We start from the raw sequence: 27,654 nt of genomic DNA, 5'->3' as shown, positions 1-27,654 counted from the left end.
GAACCCACAAGCCCGATGGGACAGAAGACCGCCACCACTGGCAATAAACCCTCCAGGCGACTAAGTGGGGTAAATGCCTGGGAAGGCGTACTATCACACGGCGTGTCCCCCCGGACTCAAGGAGAAGTAGTATACCCTTTGTGAAACACAAGCCACAAAGGATAAACATTACCGCTTAGACGCACTCTCTTAAAACTGACGCTCGGGTGGGTCAGGCGGTGCTAAGACATCTTTGCTACTGTTCCTTCATACATCCCACCACCATCTCCTGGTGCTGCTCGCTACTCTATGCACAGCATGTGATTCTAAACAGATTATGGTGCTTGTATCTGCTTAGATTCACATGTGCCCACCCTTCCTCCCCTCTTGCAGTTGAAGGAATATAGACATCTTACAACGTCTTTTCTTCTATACTCACTCACGCAATTAGGCTTCCATATGGCAGAGAAAAAACAACCGGGGGGACATCGACGCATAAAGGATTTTGGCTACACAACACGTTGGGGATAGTGTTTGTCACACCCATGTCAACATCCCTTTTTGATCTTCAAATAAAAGTTGCAATACTCTGCGATTACCACTAGATGTGGGGTTATATGCACAGCACATGAATCTAAGCAGATAGAAGCACCAGAAATGGGATTCCAGTGAGTAATGCATGTCCTAGCAATCACCATGCCACTGTTTGTTCAGACTCCTCATTCATACCAGTATATATGCTTTCAGTAGATCAGTGTAGTGTATTTTCTAAATGTGTGTGGACTAATTGTACCTTTGTGTCAGTCTGCTACTTCTGCGTGAGAGTTAGTCTTGTGACTGTCCACGTCATTTACCTTAGGAGGTGGGGGAATTCCCTTTCTTGCCTTGTCTTGCCCCCCCCCCCCACCTGACCCCTTATTCCACCTTCTGGGGATACACAACCAACTGGCAGACACCCTCAGCAGGGACTCTATCCAGTCCCACGAATGGTGCCTTCACAACAACCAAGTAAGCAAGATCTTCTCAGCTTGGGGCCAGCCTCCTCTGGACCTCTTCGACACAAGGTGCAACAAACAATGCAAAGAATGTGCAAGCAGGCTACTACACCAGAGCTCAGAGGGACGCATTCTCATTCCTGTGGAGCAGCATTTTCGCATACATGTTCCCTCCATTCCCACTGATCAGGAAGACAATCCAGATGATCCGAGAGATACCATTGCAAGATAATCCTGGTGCCACCATACTGGCACAGACAAACCTAGTTCTCGGATCTCCAACTATCGGTGGACAACCCAATACATCTGGGGTCTCATGCTGTTGGTATGAGGTTGCCTTCGTATCGTTATGGTTTTCACTGCCATCTCCATATCCTTCCTTCACTTTGCGGATTGTCTGATACCCCTTGCCTTGGTTTTGTAATGTTGGCTTTATGCGGGGCAGATATGGGTATGACCATGTCAGGACATTAATGGATATAATGGGACTCCCGAAAGAACAGATCCTGAATGCACTCCTAATTATTGTGGACGCAGAGAAGGCCTTTGACCTTGTTAATTGGTCCTTCCTAGATTATACACTGTTGAAAAGGTATCCCCAAAACCCATTTTTCTGAGTTATTAAAATGCTTGATTCATCAATCTGTGCTAGAATTTGGGTTAATTGTGTTTTTGTCTGCCCCATTTCTCTTGTCAAGAGGTACTAGACAAGGCTGTCCTCTGTCGCCATAACTTTTTTAATCTTGCATTTGAGCCGTTGATTGCATAAATGAAGCAGGAGCAAAGTCTACATGGTTTAGAATTCGGGCACAGTGAAATTAAAATCTTGTGTTATGCGGATGATATGACTATTGTTTTGACTAATCCGCGGGAAGGGAGTGAAAAGTTAATACGCATGTTCAAGGAGGTGGGGTTATCTGGACATAAGGTCAACTGGGAAAAACGGTTGTCTTTCCTCTAGATGTTTCGCTACCAAGGGGGATATGGGTTCATGGGAATGTCAGTGGGAGACGGGAGCTAGCTAAGAAATATTTAGGAATATACCTGGTTCGTGACCTGAGGAAAATGGTGGAGTTTAATGTCTCAAAAGCTTTGGAAAAGCTACAGAGGGATGTATTAAAATTGGGTTGTTTACCGCTGGGGCTTTGGGTGAAAATAAATGCCATTAAGATGGTTCTCTTGCCAAAGCTACTTTACATTATCCAATCTATTCTGTTGAAGTTCACTAAGATCATCATTGGTAGTATTGATAGTCCTCCAGGAGTTTCCTTGGGGGGTGGGTAAACAGACCTAAGGTTCCTAGATACATTTGACGCGGTCTGTGAGGAAAGGGGGTTTTGGCTATCCTAATTTAATGAACTATTGTGCTGGATTTGTTCTAAAGAAGTCAGCATTCTATTTTTCTGATGTGGGAAGTGAAGTGCCCTATTGGCATTGAGAGTACGCTATTTTCGCCTCATGCTTTACGTAACATGTACTCAATGTCTAAGTTGCCAAATTCTACTGTGAAATTACCTACTTTGGTTGTTGCTTGGGGGGGCCTTACACACTTTTATGATGGCTAGAGGGGAAAATATCTGTGTACATTGCGATGCCTCTTTGTGGCATAATGAGGGATTACAAATAGCAAATAAGACTGTTGGCAAAGCTGGATTAGTAAGGGCATTTTTAGAATACGTGATGTATGGGAGGGTGATCATATGATATCCTTTGAATGCCTTGGAGATTTCTTCGGGCTTGGGGTTATGGAACGTGCACGAGATATAACCCTGGCCTTATTCCTTTTAACAGAACGGCAGAGAATGTTAGGGGAACCAATGAGGGACAGGCCGATGGTTTGTGATGTTATGCGTCCTCTTCATGTGCAGTGTCGACATACATTAAACGTATGCTGTTGGATAATTTGCATGTTGAGTAATGGGAAAAATTGCGTCTGGTTTGGGTGGAGGAACTTGGAATGGATATTACTACTGGGGAATGGGAAAGTCTGTCTGGTATAGGGGTGCAGTCAAAAAATGGATTTAGGGATAAGGTATATTAGACAGAGGATTTTATGTACATTATATTGGACCCCTACCTAAATGGCCAAATAAGGATTGTTGGATAAAGATCTCTGTTGGGGTTGTGGTCTTAATGGGGGCACCCTGCTTCATATGCTATGGTCCTGCTCAAGGGTATCCATCTTTTGGAGGGAGGTTTTGAACAGTCTAGATATTGTGATATGGGACTCCTTACCGCGAACACCTTATTCGACGATATCGAGTAGGGAGAGAGGGTACATGGGCAGTGTGACCATACCATTGGTGGTAGCGGCTAAACAAATACTAAAAGTTGGGAAGTCAAGGAAAACGCTGTTTGTGGATGAATGGCTGAGTGATGTCTGTACTTTGTCTGATTACGAGAAAATGATAAAGCAGAAGAGGGAGGAGCATTACCTTAGAACTTGGGGTTCTTTCAATGAATTATACAGTTGATGTTCACTGATTACATGCATCATTTATTGGCTGGATGGATGGGGGTTATTATTTTCGTACTTGAGGTGTTTGTTGGTGTTGTATTGTCTTTGTTTTGGGATGTTTGACTTTCAACTGTAAATGGGGATTTGTGGTAGTGTTCAGGTTTTAAAGTTTTGGTTAGATTTAGTTAAATATATTATACAGTTTGAATGCATATCTCTGGTGTAATGGATATGTACATGTTACTTTTCCTCTTGTATGTTTTACTTTCAAAATGATAGTGAATTAAAAAAAAAATGTTGGAATATGAGCAATGAGTTTTGCACATTAACTCAGACTTGTCCAGAGTCATAATTACTTTGAGGGTTGGTTTGGGTTATATTTCATATTACTTAATGATGTCCAACATTATATATGCATTTTTTTTTAAAGGCTTTTTTCAATATTCCTCCCATTTATTCCCTGCTCTTCTAGTCCAGTCTATCTAGCCTGAGCTGGAAGGAGATTTAGAAAGTGATGCATTTTTGGTCATTGGAATTGCTACTTGTTATCTGTGGCGCCATGTCCCACAGGCATCTAAATACTCAACCGAAGGCTATGTGAAGATTTGAGGCTGATTAGAACAGGAACATGTTGATTTTATTTGCATGTGCAATAACTATTTGGGATAATTTCCAGTTTCTTGATGGTAGAGAAGAATTTAATTGCTGATCTTTGAGCCATACTTAATCATCTAGCCTTTCTCTTTCTACTCCTAGTCTCAGTGAGCACTAGAGTGGGGTTTCTGAATCTTGTCACATTATGGCATCCATAGTGCAGAAATGTGCGGAAAAATATTTGTAACGATTAATAATTTGATGGAGACCCATAGATGTTGTTGTATTTTGAAAACACTTTGCACTAAATGTTCAGTCTATCTTCCTCCCACGTTCCCCTGCACCTCCAGAATTGATTGCAAAAAAACATCTTTGCAGTTGATTTAAAGAAACTCCAAATCTCCTTTTGATGGCAATAGTGAATATTTACTGCACGAGTACATAGAAAGTAATGCATGGGATAAATAACCAGTATTTACATTGTATTTTCTGTGTACCCCATGCAGTAAGCATCCTTGGTCTTCTAAATACATGATTAGGTGGCAGTTTAAAAACTAGCAGTATTTAAAATGCCACATCTTTTTGACTACAATGCCCTTTGTTTAGCTCTGTGTAGAAGCATATCTGAATGGTTGAAACCTCTTGTGTTGCAGAACCTGAGATTCATTTAGTCTGCGACACCCTACACATTCAGCAATTCTCAATCTGACAAGATCCAATCTATTGCACAGTGAAACTTAAAATAATGGGAGCAAATTTAATTTGCAACATTGGAAATGTCCTGAACGCTTTGGCCCTGCAACAGGCATTACTTTGGTTCACTTCCCAGAAGGACATTCAGCTTGGTGGTTCTAGAGACTTCAACAACTCTTGTAATATTGCATTCATGTCGTTTCTGTAGCCCTATTTTGAGGAGGTCCTTGTGGCTTTTTGTTGAAACGAACTACTTGAACCTCTGTCCCAAAAAAACGTATTCTACGGTGGACCGAGCATGCAAGAACTGTAGCAAGGTGCCCCTTTTCATCTTGTACCTCCCTGGGTAACAACTACGAATTCTTGTCAGGAAAAATTGCTCCATATAGTTTGTCATCTGAAACACAAGGCCACCCCACCCACCCCCTCCACACCCCTTCACCCCAACAAAGTAATGGGAATCTCATTACAGTCCAAGAAGGAAGCACAACTTCAATGTTCTGTCAGAATAGGATGGGCTCCTTGCTTGATCAGTCCTTTTCGGGCTGGCATTTTCAGAATCACATTTTACCTGTAGTATACCACCTGGGGGAAACTTTAATGTGGCAACATATCTAATCAACATGTTATGTGCTACAAGATCAACAAAGTAATTTCACTTGCTGGAATTTGACACCAAGTGCAATTAATGGCATCTATAGTTTGCTTCATAACAGGGCATCAAGTGAGGGTCTGTCCATTTCGTTTCTCTCAAATTGTTGAACTTTAAAGTCTGGTGCTTGAAAAAAAGTAGTGTGAGCAGATGTTTATTTGTGATGACTATTTGTTAAGTGCAAGTGAAACACATGGTTAATGGGCTTTATAAAAACCAATAAGTTTAAAGGCTTTGTTAGACAATCCTTTTTATCACTTTAGAAATGCAGGTACTTGAATAGATTTTTGTGACAGTGGGTGTAAAACCATGCATTGAGGATGATCTCCTCTTGCTAACCTCCCACATCAGCCAACTGACGGGGCTCTGGAAGGTGGACAATTGCTCCAACACAGATTGTCCCTGTGGTGTGGGGGATGTGGACGTTGATTGAGACTAGCCATGTGGCACTGAGAGCTTAATAGCACCAAATAAGTTTCTTGCCAGATTGTATATTGCAAGAGATCCCATGTCATTCCCACATGACCGGTGTGCTGCTATTGTGCCCCAGCGATCCTGGGCACTGGACTTGCTGACTGTTTGTTCTTCAAAGAGATGAGTGGTGGTTGAGTGGGGGCACCTAAGAGGGGCAGCATAATGCAGAACAGGCACACTTTCAGGGGACTATTTCCCTGGCATTCATTTTAGTTCTCTTCTGGAGAGTCCGCTACCCAAAAGCAACCTTTCGTGTGGAGTTTGCATGCTGGGATGAGCATGAAAAGATATGAATTAGGAAAATGACCAAGATGAAAAGGACAAGGGCGAAGGGGAGCATGAATTCCTCAAACCCTGGATGCCTGTGGCATGACATAGATGACAAATCTTCAGCACATACTGCAATTGTCTCGCAGTGAAAATCGAATACTGGACTTGCTTGAGAGATGCCATAAAGATTAATTTTATAACCTGGTAGCCTGGTCTTTCCAGGTGGCGGGTGAAGAGGAGACTGTGAAAGAAAGGGTCATGACTTCGGAGACTACCATTAAAAAGTACTTCTTGCAGTTCAGATCACCTTTGGAGAGAGATTGAAGACTGTGCTGCAGGGTGTTCATAACAGCTGGAGTAGAAAGTGGAATTTTTGGAGAATACGATGGCTGGAAAACTACAAACCATGGGTATTTCTTCAAAGGTCTGCAACGATGACCTGCCGGTTTGAAGCAAATTATTATGGATGACGGTTTGGAGTTGGGTCATCTGATACACCTAGACTTGTACTGCTTGTTCGGGACCATACTGGGGATCTGGGGAAGGTGGTACAATGATCCCCATCCCCTGTAATGTGTGGATGTGTACAAGCCAACGAAAGAGGATGCAACAAAGGTTTTCGAATTGCACATAAGTTTAATTGATTTTTTTTTATTATTTTTTTTTTTTTCCCTGACCGGTCCCGAAATACAAAAGAGACCACAAGAACTCCTGACAAAGGAGGAGTTGCTTGGTTTGACAATGCAATCTTCTGTTCTTTTGGCAGCTGGATCATAGATGTTCCATAGATGTTTCAAAGGGAAAACGTTTTATACTCACAGGTAGAAGCTGTGAAGTTCCTTCCTTGTGGAAAGGATTTACAGAATGAGGCCTGGTTGGCTGAAAAGTAAGAGGGTGGTAGACGGTCTTAATATATTTAGTGCTTTTAGTATTGCATGCATAATGGTCTTACCTTGTATCTCTCTGATTTAAGCGTTTCAATACTTCCCTTTACTGATTTTAGTACTGTATTTCTTGATTGGTATATTGGTAGCCAGTGGATGGGTGGCCAGAAACCCTGCAATACTCTGTGGGCCTTGTAGGAAGGGAATCACTTGGTTTTGGGAAAGTGAATGATTCAGTGTTGGCACTCTTATCTTTCACCTACCTAACTCCAATTTATCTACTGAAATCCTACAATTGAACGTGATGGGAGCCTTTTCTAACTCGGTTAGCCTCTGCTGCTCTTCAAAATATAAATTTAGTTGAGACCCAAGGGTTTCTCGCTTTTTTCTTAGCTGATATGTTACAATGTTCCCTCATTGTTTATATTACAATTTATTCGGCTTGCTTTTCTCATACCAAACAGACAAGTGAAAAACAAGGTGATCACCAATGCAGGTAGCACACATTTTCTCTCTGTAGCAGTATACTCATACCCATATCTCATTTTAACCTGAAGGAAAGAGGCCCAGTACATTTGTCTTTTATAGGAATAACGGTCTCAAAACCAAACATATTACCAACTCGCCAGTTCCCATACAGGATGTGGGTCAGTGGTAGTGAAAGAAGGGGCAAACACTAAAAATACTGGCATTTCACAATACCACAGTTCCATTCCCACTCCACCTTCCCAGCTAAAGCAGATGAGACCGAACATCCAAAGGTATCCTACATAGAACAATCTAGACCATCACTCTCCTAGGCTTTGAATTCCAGATCCTCAATGGAGGTATATACCTCTGCAACCCTCGATAACACAGGCATCGCATAATGATGCACCACCCTGAGTTCAGCATGCTGAAAAATAGAGGCCTTCATTCCTGGATCAGCCATTCTTTTCCAAATCCATTTAAAAACTTTCCACCTAAGTAATGACCAGCAGCAAGACCATCTTGTTCTCTTCATATTGAAGGTGCTTCTTCCTAGGTTACGCCTACCATAATTTGGACCCAGAGGTCTTGCAGCACTGCAACACCAGTTCCACATTTGGGCCCAGTCTCACCTCTGCTCTTTGAACAGTTTATACTCCATAGATAAAACTGCAGCAACTTCACTGACTTGGTGCAATAGTGTATTTTGTAGATGATTGTTTTTACTCCTTCAGCTGTACACCATCACCTTATTCTGTGAGCTACAGAAGGTGTATATTTGCCACCTTTGCAGTATCCTCCATCGGTTCGACTTCACCTGCTTTAACTGTCACTTCCTACTATTGGACATTTCAAGATTATTCCTCCCAATCCCATTTTTTTGCCCACTTCAAAATCGACCAGCCTCATAGCTAGCTTGCCAATAGTTTGTCTCTATTATAGCTTGCTTCTTTGAGGGAGGCCAGGATCACCCCTAAAACGAGCGCTAACTGCTGCCGGCAAATGTGCGATGAGGGGCACAAGATCCCAGAACTTGAAATGGAACGGTCATTCATCCCTCCTGGGATCCTACAGGTGACGACCACTTCGGCTCTGCTTCTGCAGCCACTACTTTCTTTCTCCACTGCTGTGGTGGTCCTGATTAAATACTCCATGTGGCTTGGAAACTGCAAGCACTTTACTCATTCCCCCATGCCCAGTCTTTATTTCTTGTTGAAGTCCAGATCGCTGTATGGCACTGTTCTGCTACGAGAGCTGCCGCCACCTTGCTCAGCCTTTGCTTGAAGGGAAGAGCTGTGAAGGGGGATGGGGTAACTTTGCTTTCTGAACAGAAAGTTACTGAAAATTATGTTGTGATGTCTCCATCTGCACTCAGTCTGCTTGCTTGATCCAGGTGCTGCTCTTGGAGCTCCAATGCACCCCACCAAAAGGCGGGCCCGCGCCAGAGCTTCACTGATGTAAAATCATCTTCATGAAAACATTTGTATTTTGACTTCTTAGAAGGGACTAAATTAGTTATGTAAATGAAGCAGCAAAGACATTTTTATGGAATTGTCCCATCTTCCTCCTACTTTGTTTCTTGGCCTGTTAATTGGATTTAAATTGGACTCTTGCATCAATTGTGCACAAACCATTTCAGCCTCTGCGATGTGGATGTGCCTTTATTTATTGACCGCTTTTGTAGTTGCTCGAACTTAAACTACAACCAACCCTGTGATTGGGGCTGGGGACCATTATCCTTGCCTCATTTCCTGTTAAATCTATAGGACCTACTCAAGTTTCCCTGCGAAGAAGAGGGATCGTAAGAATGAGGAGACTGGGGCATTCCGTATCTGCGAAAGGCACAAGCGTCACCTTTTATATTGTTCATGTGCAACCGTACCTAAAGTTGACAAAATTAAATTTAAAAAAAAGTGTTTTGAGAAAGCCCTGCTGGATTCGGACACCATTCAAGATGCTCCTGATGGTGACAGTCTGAGACCTGCAGGAAGAGAATGCCTGGCTCACTACTAGACCAGGATGATGCTTCCTCCCTTTGTCTCTGCACCATGTCCCTGTACCATCCAGAAGCCTTGGTGAACTTTCACTGCACTGACCCCTGACTACAAAGTCCCTAGAGCACTTGCAGTCAACTGAGCCAGAAGACCTGTAGTGCCCTACAATGCGTTGCACCTTAACCACTTCATTTCTGAAGGCTTGGCTGGCCACATTTTCAGCAAGATCTCAGTTGCTGAGGACAATGATCGCCATGTTCTGTTATTGCCATAACTGTTGGATGTTTTTACATCCTTTTACAGATGGCTCTAGAAAAATCTATTCTAAGGTTGAAGAGGATTACAGCCTAAAAAAGACTCTACATCTATGGTAGTAGCTGTGGCCAGTCAATCGGGCTTAACTCTAAGGAGGAAAGCTGGTAGTGAAGTACAGTTAAAGGCATGGTCTAGTAAAAATTTTTATTGTCCCTACGGGTCGGCCATGTTTTTTTTAAGCCTAATTGGCTTGATTTTAGACAACTTTCCTATGGACCTTACCCGAGTTTTCGTCCATTAAATGCACGCGAAAACAAGCACCATGGAGCCGCCATTTTCTGATAATCCTATCTTTTCCCCGATCGCCCTGACTGACCTGCTTTTGCGGCACTAAATCAATTCCCCCGCCCCTGAGCCTGTCATCAGCAGACTCGTACCGCCCATTTCCCAACGCCAAAGCACGTCTTGTGTCAACATTCGCTGCGCTTCAGCTAATGACGTGTCGCCATGGAAATGGCAGGACGCCTCTTTCCTCAATAAGTATAAACAGACCGTTTCACAACACACAGCAGCAGATTTTCGATTCCATTCCTCTCTGTGTTACTTTGAGTATTCTGTGACTGGTTTCAGTGCTCTGGTCAGCTACCTTCGCCGCTTGTAGCCCGTGTGAACAGATACCAGTACCACTGCTATAAATTATTTTAGTTTGTTTTACACACAATGGCTACAATAATGCCCTACATGTACGAGCCCGAGTATACCGAGGAGGAACTACTGGAAAGGGAAGCACGCGAAAACGATGGGGATTCGGACGGCAGTTGGCAGGACGAATCAACAGATGAAGAGCCTGGGCCTAGTCGAATGGACGGCATCTCCACCTGGTGCACATGCAATCGGTGCAAACTAATGCCACCTGATGACGAGAACTGCTGCTGCCGAGAAAACTCGGGATGCCTGGCCTACATTTCGGAAGGGGAGCCACGACCGCAATGCATCACCGAGCTTACAGACTTCAGGGCAGCCTGCCTCACACGGGCCGTGTTAGGAATAATGATGGTGCTTATGCACGAACTTCGTGAAACTGTTCGTCCTCGTAATCCGAGTAACGAGTAAGTATACTCTGCTTGTCATGCCACTCCTATTTCATGTTCTTCTACTATATCCAAAATTACATCTACATATTGTAACGCATGTAAGTCGTTCAATAGTGTGCATTGTCTAGATAGCATTTGTCCGTGCAGAATGCCATTAGTTACAAGAATTGTCATTGACAACAAACGTTTATTATACTTATCTTGGTCATTTAAAAACAGTTTGTTTCATTCCTTTTCACAGGTGGTACAGGCTGGTGGCCTATCGTTCCTTTACATGGTGGCTCCACGGGAGGCTTGGACACCGCGTTCGAAGAGTGATAGCCGCCTGTGCCGTTCGTGCCATTAGAGAAACGTTCCCGAGTGACAGCGGTCAGTACAGGGGATTTTCTCTCGCTGTGCTGCAACCTGACCTGTATAATCTTTAAAGTCTTGTATTTTTGTGTCATGAAAATAAGATACAAAATAAAACACCACACATATTTTAACAACGGTTGTTTCGATTTTTTAAATGAATCAAGTGTGTCTCCATTCAAGGATGGACGTCAGACATCTGTGCTCCGAATGGGTGAAGGTCTGGTCGCTGTGAAGCAGGGTGGTCACTATCTATCTAAGCTAACATAACATATTCTCGATAATGCATGCACTAAATAACACTTGTTCAAAGTCTTTCAGTGGGTTATGTCTCTATAAAAGTCACACCTATATCTATACTAACTTTTACCATTGGATTATATTATACAGACCTTAGGGTCTTGACCACTATAATACACCGGTCATGTATCCTAGTCATATTTCGCAGATTTCTAAATTTCTATCTATTTGCGAGTTGAGTACACAATAGTGCTAGGTTCATTGGTCTCATTGCTATTGACTTGAGTTTCCATTGCTATGCTATCAAAGATCTATTTATTTTCATCTGTGTCTATTGTCATCGAATTGCACCCATCAGGGGTCCAGTCTATAATGTAAGCATGTTTCCTTCTCGTGCAATACAGAACATCCAAGGGATGAGTCACATGTTCAGTTTTTAGTCGCATCATTTATACATTTCTGCAATTTATGCAAATACTAAGCCGCACATAATGAACTGGTATAGTTCCTGCGACCAAAACAAACCTTGCATTGATCATTGTATGATTCATTTACTTTTGTATCAAATCTTTATTCTTGAAGATTGTATAATAATGTCGATATTTACTTTTCAGATTTATCAACAATGCCTGCCTGTTCGATTAGCGGTTGCCCTTCGAAGACCCATGCGAAATCTGAAGGCACTAAAATGCATGTATTCCCGAAAACTGTTGATGGAATAAGAGAATGGGTCAGACATTGCGGATATCCACTGGATGAGCTGGAAAGTAGAGTCCAACAAGTCTTACAGGACAAGAGGGGTGATCAATACTGCATCTGCAGCCGGCACTTTTCCTTGGACATGTACACAACATCTTGGGTAACAAAGAAGAATAAACGGCGAACGACAAGGAAATTGCTCAAACGCTATTCCCACTCTATTCGTCCACATTCCGCCACCGGTGAGTCAAGTGTCCGGATTTAGCTTTAGGCCTTGCGGTAGTGTGTAGGTATCCGAACGGATTAATTGATATTGTAGGTGTTCTATCCCTTGTAGTAATTTCGATATTGATATGAGTGTATAGTTTTTTGAATAATGACATTTACCAATATATTCTTTTTCAATTTCATAACCCACAAACGCAATGTATATATATGGGAACAGGGAACTGTGCTGTATTGAGCATTTTACAAGTATTCTGTCGCCTTACATGGCTATTTTTAATATTGGCATTTCATTATCAATCATTAATTTACCTTTACAACTTCTTGACTATCCCTTGAATCTGAAGCAAGAACATTCTACATCCTTGATGTGGTCGCAGTTATCAACCACCTCTAGCGTGTATCAGGTAATCTTACTAGGCTAATCCGCTACAGACTTGTTTTATGCATGTCAAGTAATATTTTTATTTTATCGTGTAATCATTTTACCGAATGTTTGGTAGTGCTTTCCAATTGATATACACCTTAGTTATCGTCCACTGGTGTTTTTCAGTTATAATTAGTGTTATCCATACTAATGCAAGTACTGTCTTTCAGGGAGATGCTGAAGCGTCCGCAACATCTACAACATTTCTAGATGTTCTTCAACAGCAGGAGGTATGGATACTGACGGCTCCATCGAGCGTCATCAGAGCTTGAATTCTTGTTGTTTGATTGTTCTACACAATGTTTCATTCGTGGTTAGCCGTTGATAAGTACCTGTGCTGTCGACCCCCAGGTATGTTTTCACTATTGTAATCCTCACTAATGCAAGTACTATGTTTCAGGCAGTTGATGGAGCGTCAACCCCTGCACTTGATGCAGAGCCTGACATTCAAGTAATTCCAGGGGAAGTGGAAGCGGGACCATGCGTATACGAATCGGCGCAACAGCTTTCGGAAGTGCGCACTACATTTGCAACATCCATAGATATTCTTCAGCAGCACGAGGTATGGATAATGACAGCTCCATCATGCGTGATCACATAACGTGATTTCATTTGCTATACTTTCTTCCCTATTAACGCAAGTGCTGTGTTTCAGGGAGACGGCGAAGCTTCCACTACAATCACAACATCCAATTTAGATGATGCAGATGTAAATAAATCGGAGAAAAAAGTCGATGAAATGTGATCATATTTAGATTTTCCTTGATTCTTTTGGACAATGCATCATTTGCGGTTATCTCTTTATATGTACCTGTGCCGTCGACCCCAAGTGTGTTGTGTTTCCAATATTTAAAAGCATACTAATGCAAGTACTGTGTTTCAGGGAGATGCGGATGCCTCCTCTCCAATACAACCATTCATGGCAGTCCATGCAGAGCCAGAGGTATGGATACTGACAGTTCCATCGAAATAGATCATCACTGGTCGAATACTGGTCGTTTGATTGTTGCACACAATGTTTAAATCGTGTTTGGCTATTGAGATGTACCTGTGTGTTCGTCCTCATGTGTGTTTTATGCTAACAATATTTTGATACATAGTAATGAAAGTACTATGTTTCAGGGAGACAATGGAGCCTCATTCCGTGCTGTCTATGCGGATACAGAAAATAGTCTTTGCAGCGCAAGAGGAAGGGAGGACATGCGGAAACGAATCGGAGCTACAGCGTGCAGATGTTGAAGGTCGAGTCAAAGTTGCAAAGAAAAAAAAAACAAAAAAAGGTTAGTTACAACCGGTTCATAACTTTAAAAAAATGTTTGTGCTGGGGACTATTTTGTTTTTTTCCAGTCAATGCTACTACACTCCATCTTGTGTTTAAACTGAACATCCCTTTTCCAATCTCTCCTCCAGTTACCCGTGGGTGTCAGAACTATACACACACAGACAGTGAAGCGAATGAGAGATGTGGCTTGCCAGACCGTGTACACTATGGAGGAACTATTAATTGAGGCGAGGCGTGTTCAGGCTCGAGATGCTCATGTCCAATGGCCAGAACATGAATTAACTGTGTTTGGAGACTACAGCAGTGTTGCATTGGACCATAGCTACAGTGCGACCGCACCACCACAAGAAGATGTTATTGAATGTATTGAAGATAGCTCTGAAGTAGTTGCAGATCAATTTACACAATCTACACCCGCCAAAAATTTGCCACCAAAAAACCTGTCGACATTGTTGTGTTCTCCCATCAATGTTGAAGTAATAGATGTCGAAATGACAGAGAATTAACCAGCCGCAGCATCCATAGATGCATCAGAACTTGATATCAGCGATATTACTTTCCAATGTGTTGAAATCTCCACAACGTCAAAGGCCGAATCAACGTTGACACAGGATGACAGTCTAATGAAAGAGAGCAAATACATTGTATTCGACAGTTGTTTGATGAAAATTATAAGTATGCTGAAATATGTGCATTCCATTAGAGGGAAAGTATGTGGGAAGCCATTGATTAATGTGACTCGTCAAATAAAAGTCAGTAACGTCAAAATAAATGCCGCCTGTAGATTAAATCATAGGTTCTCATGGTCTGCACAACCGATGCTGGGGAAACTGCCAGCAGGCAATCTACTGTGTGCAGCTGCATCACTTTTTAGTGGCTCCAGTTTTAGAAAGTTAGTCTTTCTTTCAGTTTGTGGGACTCCATTTCATTTCTAAAGCGCTGTACTACATATACCAACGTGATTATCTGTTTCCGGCCATTAGTGATGCTTGGAAAATTGAACAATTGTCTCTAGCAAGTACATTCGAAGGCAAACGATTCAGGCTAGCCGGCGATGGACAGTGCGACAGCCCTGGATTTTCTGCCAAGTACTGCACCTACAACTTTCAGGACATGGATAGTAAGAAAATTGTGAGTTCGGTGGTCGTGCAGGTAACACAATGTACATCCTCAGTGGCCATGGAGAAACTAGGATTTATAAAATCAGTGGAATATCTACAATCAAGGGGAATGCACATCGACCTCATAGCCATGCATAGACACGTTTCAATTGCCAAGACAATGAGAGAGCAGATCCCACATATTAAACATCAATTTGACATATGGCATCTTGCTAAATCAATCAATAAGAAAATCTCGGCTGCAGGGAAAAAAAAGGTTTTGAAAGTATTTTGCAGTGGTCACATTCTATCACCAACCAGCTTTGGTGGAGCTCAAAAACTTGTGAGGGGTCAGTGGAAATACTGCTTGAAAAATGGCGGTCACTGATGCACCACTGTACCATCGTTCACCGCTGGACAGCAAATGAACATTTCCACCAATGTGAACATGGCCCTTTGTCCCCAGAGGCGGCTCGGAAGAAGAAGTGGTTGATTCCATCTTCACCGACACACAAAGCCATTGAGAAGATTGTTTTCGACAAAACTCTATCAAGAGATTTGAGAGGACTGACAGAATTCTGTCACACAGGAGATTTGGAGGTGTTCCACAATATGTGCCTAAAGTACAGGCCAAAGCGCTTGCATTTTAGCTTTCGGGGCATGAAACATCGCACTCTACTAGCGGTTTTGGCCCATAACAGCAATGTCGGACGTGAACAATCTAGGACTAGGGGTAAAGTAAGGATGCCTCGCTACACTAAGGTGTTTTCAAAACGAAGTAAGCAATGGGTGATCAAACCAGTCTGATTAAATGCAGTTCGACTTTGTGAAAGGCCTTATTGTTGCTGTGTTAGAGAAGCACAGATATGGAATTTTGGACGTTTTTCTGTGCAGAGCAGTGATCCATTGCCACCGAACATTGCGACTGTGCCATGCCCACCAGAAGCACAGCTGATTGTGAAGTACAAATCCTGGTTTAAATAATTGCAATACGATTTGTCTTTTTGTAAATAAATGTTATTGTACAGTGTACCTGTAAACCTAACCCCTACCTTCACCATCATGGGTGGCGAACAAGCTGGGTGTCATCTTTGAATTCTCTCCATTCACCTCACATATGTGTATGTATATATTTTTCTCATGTCTCATCTCATGTAAATGTAAATGCTGCGCACTGTTAACGGAGGGGAGGCTTGCGTATTGCAAATAATAAAACAAACAATAAATCTCACTTTTAACTCAACCCCTGTGGTACTTTATACTTTCCCTGACCTTCCGCAAAAAATTAAATGTCTCAATTTGGGCTGCAAAGCTCGCAGACAACGGGGACAAAATTGGGGCACTTAGAACGCGCCAGTCAAGCGGGCCGTGGCATTTGGGAGAGAAGCCAGTTCGCATTTGCACATTGAGGCGCACTACATAGACGGATTCTAAACTTCAAGTTCTCACAGATGCCTATACTACGTGATGTTGCAAACAAAGAATGCGAATGACAGCGCCCAGATGAGGCCCACAAGTCGCACTGAAAGTATAAGGGTTTATTGTTTTTTGACCTTGAGACAGGGACTATGCCGAAAGAACTACATTTCAAGGGAGTGCGCAATAACGTAAGACGATAAGGCAGAAAATTCAGAAACTAGACCGAGTTTCATTTTAGTTCAGTATACGAAAAATCGTTGTCAAGAGCACGGTCCGTTTTACAGACTGCATTACGAAGAGACACAATGGAAATTTCAAATATAATGTAAGTAAATCTTTACCCGCTTTTATACCGGAATGAAGATTTAATGAATGGATGAATGAAGAGCTAGGAAAAGCAAGTAAAACGTGTTCGTAGTGGGCACATGGGCACGCAGATCCACTGGTCTCACCGATCTCGGTCCTTGGCCCAGCCACTTTTCCCTGCACTACCTACCTGCACTACGGGACTGTCTCTGTATCCTTCAGCCCCTTCTCCCGGCATTTACCTTGCACTTGCCACCAGCTGGCCCTATTATTTAATTTGTATTCAACTAACCATGTACAACCCTTCCCCATGCGCGATCAGAAAGACACCTGGCCTAGTAGGATCGTTGTCTGTCTGCCCTTGTTCCCCACCTGCCTCGCCACGCCTAGAAACACTTGAGTATAGGCGCGTTACAAATGCCATGCCATATATCCCATCATTCCTCACGCATGTAGACTAACTGTCGTTTATCATTGTGTGTTGGCCTCGATTTATCTCGTTACTTTTCGCATTGATTTTAGAGACGAACATACTCCATTGAACTATCCTTGCAAGCAAATAGTTTCTGATCGGCCGTAATAAATAAAATGAGTAATATTAATGAAGTTCGGCTAGCGAGACTAATTATAATTTTTTTGTTTTCATAACAGCTATTTGATCCCATTCTGCCACTGCCATCTGTTTGTGACACCGGCGGATGGATTCTTCAGCAGACACCTGCAGCTTCGTGTCAACAACTGGAGCACGATCACCATATTATGGGACGATCGCCAAGGGCCCACATGCCCTTACGCTGTACTAGTGGCTAGAAGCAACATATCAACCTTTAGGCTGGACTAGTGCCTAGTTGATGGAATAGCCTTGCGGTTCACCGTGCTTCCAAAGTGATTCTTTTTACGAAAATGAACACCCTGTGTACCATAAAGGAACAGCGCGTGACTCAAGATGAAACGGAGCAGTTATTGCGGATACAGATAAAAGAAAATAAATGGCTTTCGGAGTTCATATGGCAATTGCTGAATATTCTCTAAACATTTAATATCAAATAAATGTACTTTACCAAATGTACTGTGTTGCTGTTTCATTTTAAAGTACAGTTTCATATTCCGAATTGTGGCGCGCTGTGTTGTGAGTTGATCTGTGTTGGTTTCCGGGTTCTGTGTGGAGTCGCGCAGAAGACGACTGGGCGCGTTTGCCTACGCAGCACAGTAACGTCACAGAGGCGGGGAAAATGAATGTTTTGATAATGTCAGGCTCAGGGGCGGGGGAATTGATTTAGTGCCGCAAAAGCAGGCCAGCCAGGGCGATCGGGGAAAAGATAGGATTATCAGAAAATGGCGGCTCCCTGATGCTTGTTTTCGTGTGCGTTTAATGGACGAAAACTCGGGTAAGGTCCATAGGAAAGTTTTCTAAAATCGAGCCACATAGGCTTAAAAAAATATGGCCGACCCGTGGGGACAATAAAACTTTTTACTAGACCATGCCTTTAATACCCATAGTTGCCCCCCCCAAAGAATACATAACACTGGTATACTAAAAAATCCCTCCTGGAATCTACTCGTTAACCTAAAGAATAGTTCACAACCCAGGAGCTCAAGCACAGCAGGATTCAAGTCAGTGCAAGTGAACATCAAAACGCGGTTTCAGAGGGCCTGCAAAATGAACAGATTCTTTGACCATGGACCACAGGGGACACCAAGGTAAGCGTCTTGAATAATTGTCGCATCCGGGGCCCAGAAGTAGGTACTTTGTGGCAGTTTCCAAAAAGATGGCTCAGGAATGACAAAACAACCTGGTGAGTAAAATCTTCTCTTGCAGGGTGGTTTACAGGATCCAGTCTCCCAGAGACGTGTACTCTGCAGCAACAATGACCATGGGGACTAATCGGCCTTCCTTGGAGTGTGATCAGCTCAGCTGGGAGTGAAAATGGTGAAGATGGCTCCAGGAAGATTTGGAAACTAGACAAAGCATTGAGCTTGGTTCGTTGAGCAAAGAGGGCCAGCCAGCCAGCAGAAAATGGTCCCATGGAGGAAACCAGGGTGGAGGTGAAAATTATGGCCCCGGACGGGCCAGACTAACAGCAGTGGTAGGGGTTGTGGTGTCCCACAACCCATCTGAGAGACAGAAGGTTCCCATTCTAAGGCACAGGACCACAGAGATAGTTTGGGAAGACTGCAATAAAGTGGCCCAGAAATGGTCACCTCACGAGGATCCCAACCCATACGCTGTGGAGGTCCAAGGGAAGACTAGGACCATTGATGTATGTCCAGCAGCAAAAAACGAGAACCGAAAGACACACGGCCCCAGCTAGTATGACCAGACTTGGTCCTAAAATTGCAGCAAAAGCTTGCTTATCTTACATTTGTGTAGCACCTACTGCCATAGGTAATGGTGTCTAATCAATTTTAGCCTGTCTGAGGTAAAGGATCAGTGTGGTCAGACATTGCGTAGTGCTAGGGGAGGGTCAAAGGTGGGTAGATATGTGGGTTTAGGGATAAAGATGCTCAAGAAGGTATTGGAAGGAAAGGTGGACAGACCACTGGAAAGTTGTTTGCCACTCCAGGGATATGTCTGGAATGTGCCCATGTCATGGTGAGCCAAGGCTTTTTGAAGCCATGCACAAGACACTGCCCGCAAAGCCCTTCTACTTCCTTCCATATGCCCCCAACAAATATTTGGAAGGGGTTGCATGTCAGAAATCCAAATTTTCCAAGTTTTAAAAAAGTTCCCTGAAAAGCAAGCAAACCTTGTTTTCTTTTTTACATTATTTCTTTTGGGGGGGGCGGGTTCTATTTGTCGCTATTACCAAAAGGTTGAATTTTTTTTATTTTTTAACCAAAATGTTAGGCTGTTCTTCAAAGGTGCTTAAGGACAGACACAAAGCCTATCTATTGCTCAGCAGTGGTTCAACTGAGCCTTCCACAGTGTCATGGTGAGCCAAAGCATGTTGACCAAGAAGACCGACTGCAACGCCCTTCTACTTACTTCCTAGGCCCCCCAAACATACATTTGGAAGGGGTTGCATGTCAGAAATCCTAATTTGTCCGCTTTTGAAAAAGCTCCCTGAAAAGCAAGTAAAACCACCGGGTGGGTGGGGTTGGGGGTTCAGGCTTTCTATTTTTCTTAGTTATTAAAAGGATTTTTTTTAAAATTCCTCCAGCAGGTAAGTAAACTTACAGACACCATGGGAAAATTCCAGAATTGAGGAAGCATTTGGTCCTCCCTTACTTATATCCAGACACTCATGGACTGGTCTAAGCTAGCCTTCCAATCATGCACTGTCAACCAGCCAACATGCTGGACCTACAAACTGCCAAACGCCCAGGTTCACCCACACAGTCTGTGAGTTGGCCTGTCTATGGCTATGAACTGGACCTAAACCAGTCCAAATCGCCATAGTTTTGAGTGAGCCCATGTTTGCACAACTATTTTAGGCCTGCATCATGATTTCCCCAAACAAAGTAATGGCCTAAAAACAAAATTGTGAAAAGCAGGACTTAAAGAAATGTTGGTACCCAGGTGGCTAGCAGCAAGATCCATTGTGTTCCTAATGCGGTAAATCTGCTTGCACCCCTGGGGAAGCCAAAACAGAATTACAGCTGCAACCAGCCTACCCTCTAAATCCGATTTAAGGTGATATAATCGCCCTAGGGCCAAAATTGTGTGCTTAAATGCACCCCAGTGCTGGCAGCCATATGGGCTACCATTTGAACAAAATATTCAAAGGATTGCAGTTGCAGTGGGACTCAGTAGAGTTCCTCTGACTAAAAAGAGGTCAGATATTCTAATCTGTGGTGGGTGGGGCAAAATTGTGGGTGCCCCATGAAATGGATGGCAGAACCCCCAAATAGGAATTCCTACTTGACAGCTGTGCAGCCTCAATCAAAGCAACACGAAGGTTGAGCTTAACCCACCCCGGGTCACACATTAAGTACCTCCCTTATTTTTTGCATTGTTGCAATAGCCCTTCTGCTGCACCACTCTGGTTTTGAAACTTTGCCTCAGCCTGATTTCATCTACAGTGTATGGTACCCAAACCTCATATGTCTGTGGAACTCATCCACTCACACATCATGAATGATCCTTTAAAGGTTGATCCCAGTGCTACACACGCCCTGAGACCCAATTTATCTGCCAGCCTGCAGTTCCTAATCAAATTTGAACATGACTCTTCCAGTTGGAAACATCTGAACAGATCGGAAACCAGCAGAGACCCTGACTGCTCTTCCAAGAGAGTCCAAAGAGCACCTGGCTGTAAAGGACCAGACCTGTATCAGGATCATGCCCATTTAACCCATCAATGTTTCCCAAATCTACAAACCTGCAGCCTAAAGTAGTAATGTTCTGTGGTGAAGTAAAGATTAGATGACTGTGGCACCCCATTGCTGAACATTGATATTACCAAACCCCGGTGAGCCCTTGACCTTTAGATCACTGCAGATAACCCAAAGAGTTGGACATCAATACTTCCCCCATTAAGACTTGAGACTTTGTTTATGTACAAATAAAAGCAAAGTTCTTCATACATTTACCTACCTTCGAAAGACATAGTATTTAAACTATACATCTGCCTTAGCCTTCCTTTATTGAAAGTGGGAACTTTGTTATCCTATATCTCGCCCCCTCACACCTTTCTTGATGGCTTGGATGTGATTCCTCAGCCCCTACCGCTGTCGCCACTAAATGAGCAGGGGAATGCTACAGAATCACATTTATCTGGGCATATCGAGACTAGGCAGTCGAGTAAAAATGTTCAAATTCCATAGCATTGTTAAGGAAATGCAACCTTCTATATGGTATCGGTTTGATACTGCTGTGCCACTTGCAGGAACAATAGACTGGTCAGATTCCAGTTTGGAGGGGAGATTACCTACCATTGTCTTCCCTTAGTGAAGATATTAGCTGGCCAGGGAAATCCCCTACAGAATCCCATATCATTTGTGAATGTTTTGCTACATGCTGCAGCTATATTGATGTCTTTAAAATACTTTGTGAATGATGCACAATGGCTTCAATACACCACTGACTTTACCTGCCCAGCACGTTGCCAAGAAAGGCAAAGAGGATGATTAATTAATGCCCTCAATCTGATACTGAAAATAAATCGTCTTGAGCAATACTTTTTCACTCTGTTATTTCAAAGTAAACATAATACGAGTTGTGGACATGGGAAGGTCTACTGGCCTTATGAGTGGGAAGGGAGGACAGATGGGTTGTGAGGGAGACTGGTGGAGGTTGGGGCCAGATGTGAAAGCGACCTAAGTGCTGCCCCCACACATCACATGGGGAGACCACACAAGCTCAGTGCCTCAATTGAGGATAGAGAGGCCAACTAACCGATCAAACTCCAAACCAAACACAACAAACCTCACTACATTGCAACAACAAAACAAAAAACACACAGACCCGCACAACAGCACACGACTACCGTCCGCAAATTATATTATAGGTCTAAAAGTTGGAATATGCCAGTAAATGGCTTTTTACTTTTTTTGTTTTTAAGATGAGTATTTAATAAGTACACACTGTAGTAAAGTCCTCTATCTAACTATCTAACTCTGGGAATTTACAAGGGTTTACTAACTGGGCTGGACACCTTCCCATGCCAGTGGATGGGCCCAGAACCGACAGTCACTCTCCCTTAACTCTGTGTAGCTGGGGAGAGGCACATGGACACTCTTAAGAAAGTTGACTAACTGCATTCCTGCAGAATCAGTAGCACCTTCACGCCTAGCCCCCCTCACACAGGTTCAGAAATTCATGTAAAGGAAAGGGGGACCTCAATTGGGACTGGAAACTCTACAAGCAGCCAGCCAATGCACAAAGCCTCCACACTTGTACAGTTGGAAACAATTACAGGGCCAGGGTGTGACAACCTAACATGACCACCCAAGAGGATGGACTAGTTCCGACATCCAAACTGGAAGCAATCTTCAGGGGTGGGGGGGTCACCAGCCAAGCCCCACACAAGCTGCTTCAAGTTACACACCAGGGTCCCCCTTCCCCAGCATGAGGCTGAAAGGCGGGCCAGTGTGTGACCATGTGATCAGAGAGAACAGCCCAAGGGGTTTGACAAGCCAATCCCAAGTCCTCCATTAGAGCTCTAAGCCATCCCTGGGCAGGAGCTCAAGAGCCAGTCCCCATCCCAGCTGAGTCCCTTTTCACCAGAGAGGCTTGAAGGCAAGGCCAAAGACCATAAGCTCACTCGGTTGGTGTGGGAGTTTGGAGAAAGAGCCGTATAGAGGAGCTGAGTTGTGAATATGGAGAACACAGAAGAGGATGGAGGCCAAAAAGATTGGAAGAGGAAAATAGGTGTTGAGAGCACAGGAGAAAAAGGTGATTTTAGAGGGTTGAAGTGCATCAGGAGGAGGTTGCTGATGGGAGATTGGTGAAGTGAATCAGGAAGAGGTTGGCAATAGAGAGGAGCAGGTTAGAAACCACCCAGAGTAGGTTGACGTTTGTCAGGAGGTTGTTGATGGGAGGTGGGGGGTACATTAAGGGGAGTTGGTTGAAAGGGTACAAAGAGGGTTGGAGTGAATGTGATGATGGGGGAGTGGAAGGAGGTTGGAAAAGGTCGGGAACAATTGAGAAGTTGACCCATAGGCAGTTTAGGAACATTTGAGCATGCCTAGTTGGCCCCTTAGGCAGGTCTTTTGTGCGACGAGTAATCAAGCCTGAGACCGAAGCTACTTGAGAATTGGAGATGGAGGAGGCCGAGAGCATGACCCTAAAGATAGTCAAGTCTGGAGAACTCTCCCTCTAGGATGGAGTCTCTCCTATATGGCCATGGCTCTTCCTAACACCAGGAGACCACCTGCCCATAACTGAAGACCTCTAAAAGAAATGAAAGTCCCCAAGCCAGGAGATGGGTATGTCAAACCCTTTAAGCCAGAGAGATTGATGTTGAGAAGGGTGCATGAAACCCTAAAACCCAGAGGGACAGAAACAAAGGGTGTGAGATACCTAAAACACAAGTAGACCAAGTGTGCAAGAAACCCTTTAAGCCCAGGACTGAAAAGACCAAACCAGAGATGCACCTTCAGAGGGACCATGGTGGGCTCAAAGTATAATATTTCGAGTCTGGACAAGAAGCTGTATTCCAGAAAGGGGTTAGCCCAGGTGTGTTTTTTGCTCCCTGTTTATTATTTTGGCCCATCCTGCGCATTTTCTTAATCTTGGTGTATCACTCGATGCTGATCACCTTGTGACTACTTGTTTTCCCCTAGTTGTATTGCTTTGTTTGTTGTGCTTCTTTACAACAACAAATCTCAGGGTTTTTAAGGACTGTACATCGGCGGGGCTCGTACATCCTTATACATCCATATACCAAGGCTTTCAACTGAAATATGTAAACTGTTCTATGACACCGTATATTCAGTCCATGACATTGCACTGCTGGTATTCGTGCTAGAGAACCACTTTGGTGGTTGTAACCTTGTTTAGTATTATGTGGAAGCTGGGAGGACTGGAGTGAAGCAATCTTTTGTCATTTACACGTTTCCCCTTTTGTTTCTTCTGCAGAGGCTCCTCCATCTTACGAACAGAGTTGCAGCAGTGCGGATTCAAGCATTACCAATGGAAACTAGGAAGCTGGATCTGTGTGGTAGACACTATGCATGCCTGCAATCTGCTCGTTGCAGGCTAGAGGCTGAAGGCATCAGACATCCATGCCAATAGGGTACATGCTCAGTGCTTCGGCCCTGGAGGATATTTTTTTCAGACATTCAAATTTTAACCATGAAAAGGACAAAAGGATGCGAGAGTAGAGGTTAAAACGCCTGAACCCCAAACACCAACATGGCTGTTAAATTGGGCTGTCTCTATAATAGACTTTCTTGCACAATTGCCCTAATCTGTAGGTTGACATTTTATTTACTGCTTAACATTAAGCACACATGATGCCTTAAAAAGGAAAAAACTATGTACTACTGAATCACTGTGTATCATCTTGTCGAGAGACGGACCAGTCCGAACATTCATGTCTGGATACATTTTAAGTTCAATTGTCTTTTTTGTTTTACTTTTAAATATTTAATAACTGGATTACGATAATCCTTTTTGTTTCCGCTGCAAGTAAGGTTTTTACCATCACATCCCAAACTCTGCCTATTTGTTCAGTCCAGTGGGGATGCTTCATGTAATGTTGGCTGTTTGAGAAATTGTGTTTTTACATATGTATTTCTAACGTTCATCTTTCAACTAGTTTTTGCTGTACAGTAATGTAAGACGAGTTCTTCTGAGTTGTGACTGGTGTATTGCACCCACTAAACCGTCTACCGCTATGAGGGATCACGGATTTGCTGAAAACGGAACATTCTTCTTTTATTAGTGTCAGACAGCCCAGTCCAAACTGAGGTTCATAGCAATCCCCCACCTTCCTTCATCCCCAGACTTTTTACCGTATTGCCGTTCATAGTGTTCCAGTGGCAGGTGTACATAACGTTTGAATTTATAACTGGGCCCGCTCGACCCGACATATTGGCTCTTTTCAGACATTTCCAGACTTAAGTGTCAGGAATCCGGCACCTTAGTTTGTTGGATTTCTTAACTCACTGATGAATACCAGAATGGCCTTGTGCTTCTTTTGTCACTCCGGCTCCCAAAGAATGCTAGATAAAGATGAGTAATGTTTATCGCCTGCACTTTAAAGAAAGCCCTGAACCAAAAAAACAAAGCTTATTATGGCTTTGGCCTCACTTGCTGCAGCTGCTAATTAGTGTAAAGTATCCTCACTTTAGTCACCAATGCCTATTTGGTGTCTGAATCACAGTATGCTTGTCCGAAGTCCCTCATGTCTACGTGTTATGCTGAATGTGCGTCTGTATATTGCACAAGCCCATAAAAGTTCAGTTCTAGGAAGAATTCAGTGAAAATAATCAGTTTTCTGTGAAAAGCCTGCGGTGCTGCTGTATAAAACCACATTTATTCGGGTACACGTCGCTTATAAGAATTCTGAATCTGGGTTTCAAAAGAGTAAACCTTTGCAAATGCTTCCGACCGCCGATTTTGATGAATTTTGAGTGCTTTTAGTGAGTATCTGTGTTTTTCCATCCAATTTGTCTCTCGCCCGTCATACCAGTTCGGTAATTTTCAGATATATGCAGTGTTGCTTGCTAGATCTGGTATTGGAGACAAAATGAAGTGAGGGTTCAAGCACCTTTGTATGCATCTGTGCGTGTATATACGACACTTTCTGTGCAGTCTTTTGCTGAAGCGAACTGATACCAAGTTGTATTTGAAAGTCCAGACCTTCATCAACACTTACAAGCCTTAATCTATATACTGTGTCCTAGACACAATGATACCGTGTATGTTGATTTAATAGGATCTACTCTCATTCCTCACACCTGGATGGTGTTAAGGTTTCTGCACCCTGAAAGTACCAGAGTGCTTTGGTGGAACCACAACCTCATTTTGAGTTGTAGCCTCATTAACTGATTTGTAATGCTCAACATTGGCAATTTTTTAGATGTGCAAACAAATCTACTGTAATCTTTTAAACTAAAATGTTGATGATTGTATTTAATAAATTATTTGCATATAATATGCCCAATTGGGTTGAGTGAGCCGCCTTGTTTTTTTTAAAAATTGTCAAGCAGCAAATTACAGCGTATCAAATAAAAATAACTCAAATGTTGAACAAAAAATAACTTGATCAACGCTTGTTTAGCAAGACTCAACATACTCTTGTTGCATTGATGGCCATACAATGTGGTGCGATTGTTTATGAAGCGCATGTTTGCCATCAGAAAGGTTCTTTAGTCCTGACTTTTCCCCCAAAACAAACAATGGACCACTGACTCAGTTTTAGTATCTGAAGAGATGGGTATTCGTCACTTTTCACACCAAACAATGGCGTTTTATTAAAGACAAATGTTTAACAGAAGATTGAATCTAATTCCCACAGTTTTACAACACATGCATGCCTTGTTCCTTTTTCCAAATCTTTTATTTGCTCAAAATAAACTGTTTTGCAGTGTTCGAATCCTGGATGCAGGAGTTGAAAATGTTTGTATAGCACATCTGCAAATCTGATAACTAAAACCACAGCGTAAGTGGTCTTGTATAGACTACCGCTTTCATGTTGGCCTCGCTGTGAATGGCCCTTCTAGAATAGAGAGGGGATGTCATTGTGATAGTGACAGGCAGATGTGGTCCATAGGGCTGTGATACTTGCCGGCCGAACACCCGAGTACGTTATTTTAGGTGAGAAGTGGAACACCCACTTGGGGGCTTGTTTTATCCAGATGGGAGAGTCAAAGTTTCATCTGAAGTCGGCACTGTGAGGACCTGGTAAGCCGTTGTTTTGGGGGTGGGGCAGTGGTAGGACTAGAGTGACTAGTTACACTCTATTGTGTGGGCAGTGTAAGGTGGAGTGATGAAGTGAGTCATTGGAGGAGAGGTTTAGCGAAAGGACCCATTAGTTCAAGATTATTGAAATAAGATGGTTATCTCTGAAGAGTTCCTGCCACTCCAGTTCCTTTTAAGTGATGCAGCAAGTCCAACCTGAATGAGGCGGATTTCCAATGTCCCTTTGCTGATGCGTTCTGTGCAGGCCTATGGCATGTTTGCCTAGTCAGGGGAAGGTTCAGTCTGGCAGATGTTACTGATAATAGGGTGTCTGTTTAATGTTTGTGCGAGATGCAGAGGTTCATTTGAAATATTGGGATCTGGTAACACAAACTGCATAAGGAATACGGTCATGAAAATATTGGCAATTTTAATTTAGTCATCTGCTTAACCCTCATCAAAGAGTCTGGCTCAAAATACACATGAATGCATATGTTTTTAGAT

General features: G+C 43.1%; 1 protein-coding gene across 1 annotated transcript in view; it reads left to right on the top strand.

The window, feature by feature from the left end:
• ARRDC1 (arrestin domain containing 1) overlaps nucleotides 1–26,417 on the top strand; it is a 568,041-nt gene extending 541,624 nt beyond the window's left edge. The window contains exon 8 of the mRNA XM_069609715.1: nucleotides 24,382–26,417. Coding sequence (XP_069465816.1) covers nucleotides 24,382–24,446 — 65 coding nt within the window. The 3' untranslated portion in view covers nucleotides 24,447–26,417. The remainder of the gene's footprint in view (nucleotides 1–24,381) is intronic.
• Nucleotides 26,418–27,654: the final 1,237 nt, after the last annotated feature.

This window comes from Ambystoma mexicanum, chromosome 8 (assembly GCF_040938575.1).
Source record: "Ambystoma mexicanum isolate Mex_15411 chromosome 8, UKY_AmexF1_1, whole genome shotgun sequence".
NCBI classification, from domain to species: domain Eukaryota; kingdom Metazoa; phylum Chordata; class Amphibia; order Caudata; family Ambystomatidae; genus Ambystoma; species Ambystoma mexicanum.
The sequence above is the reverse complement of the archived record's forward strand: the minus strand, read 5'-3'. Positions and strand labels throughout refer to the sequence as shown.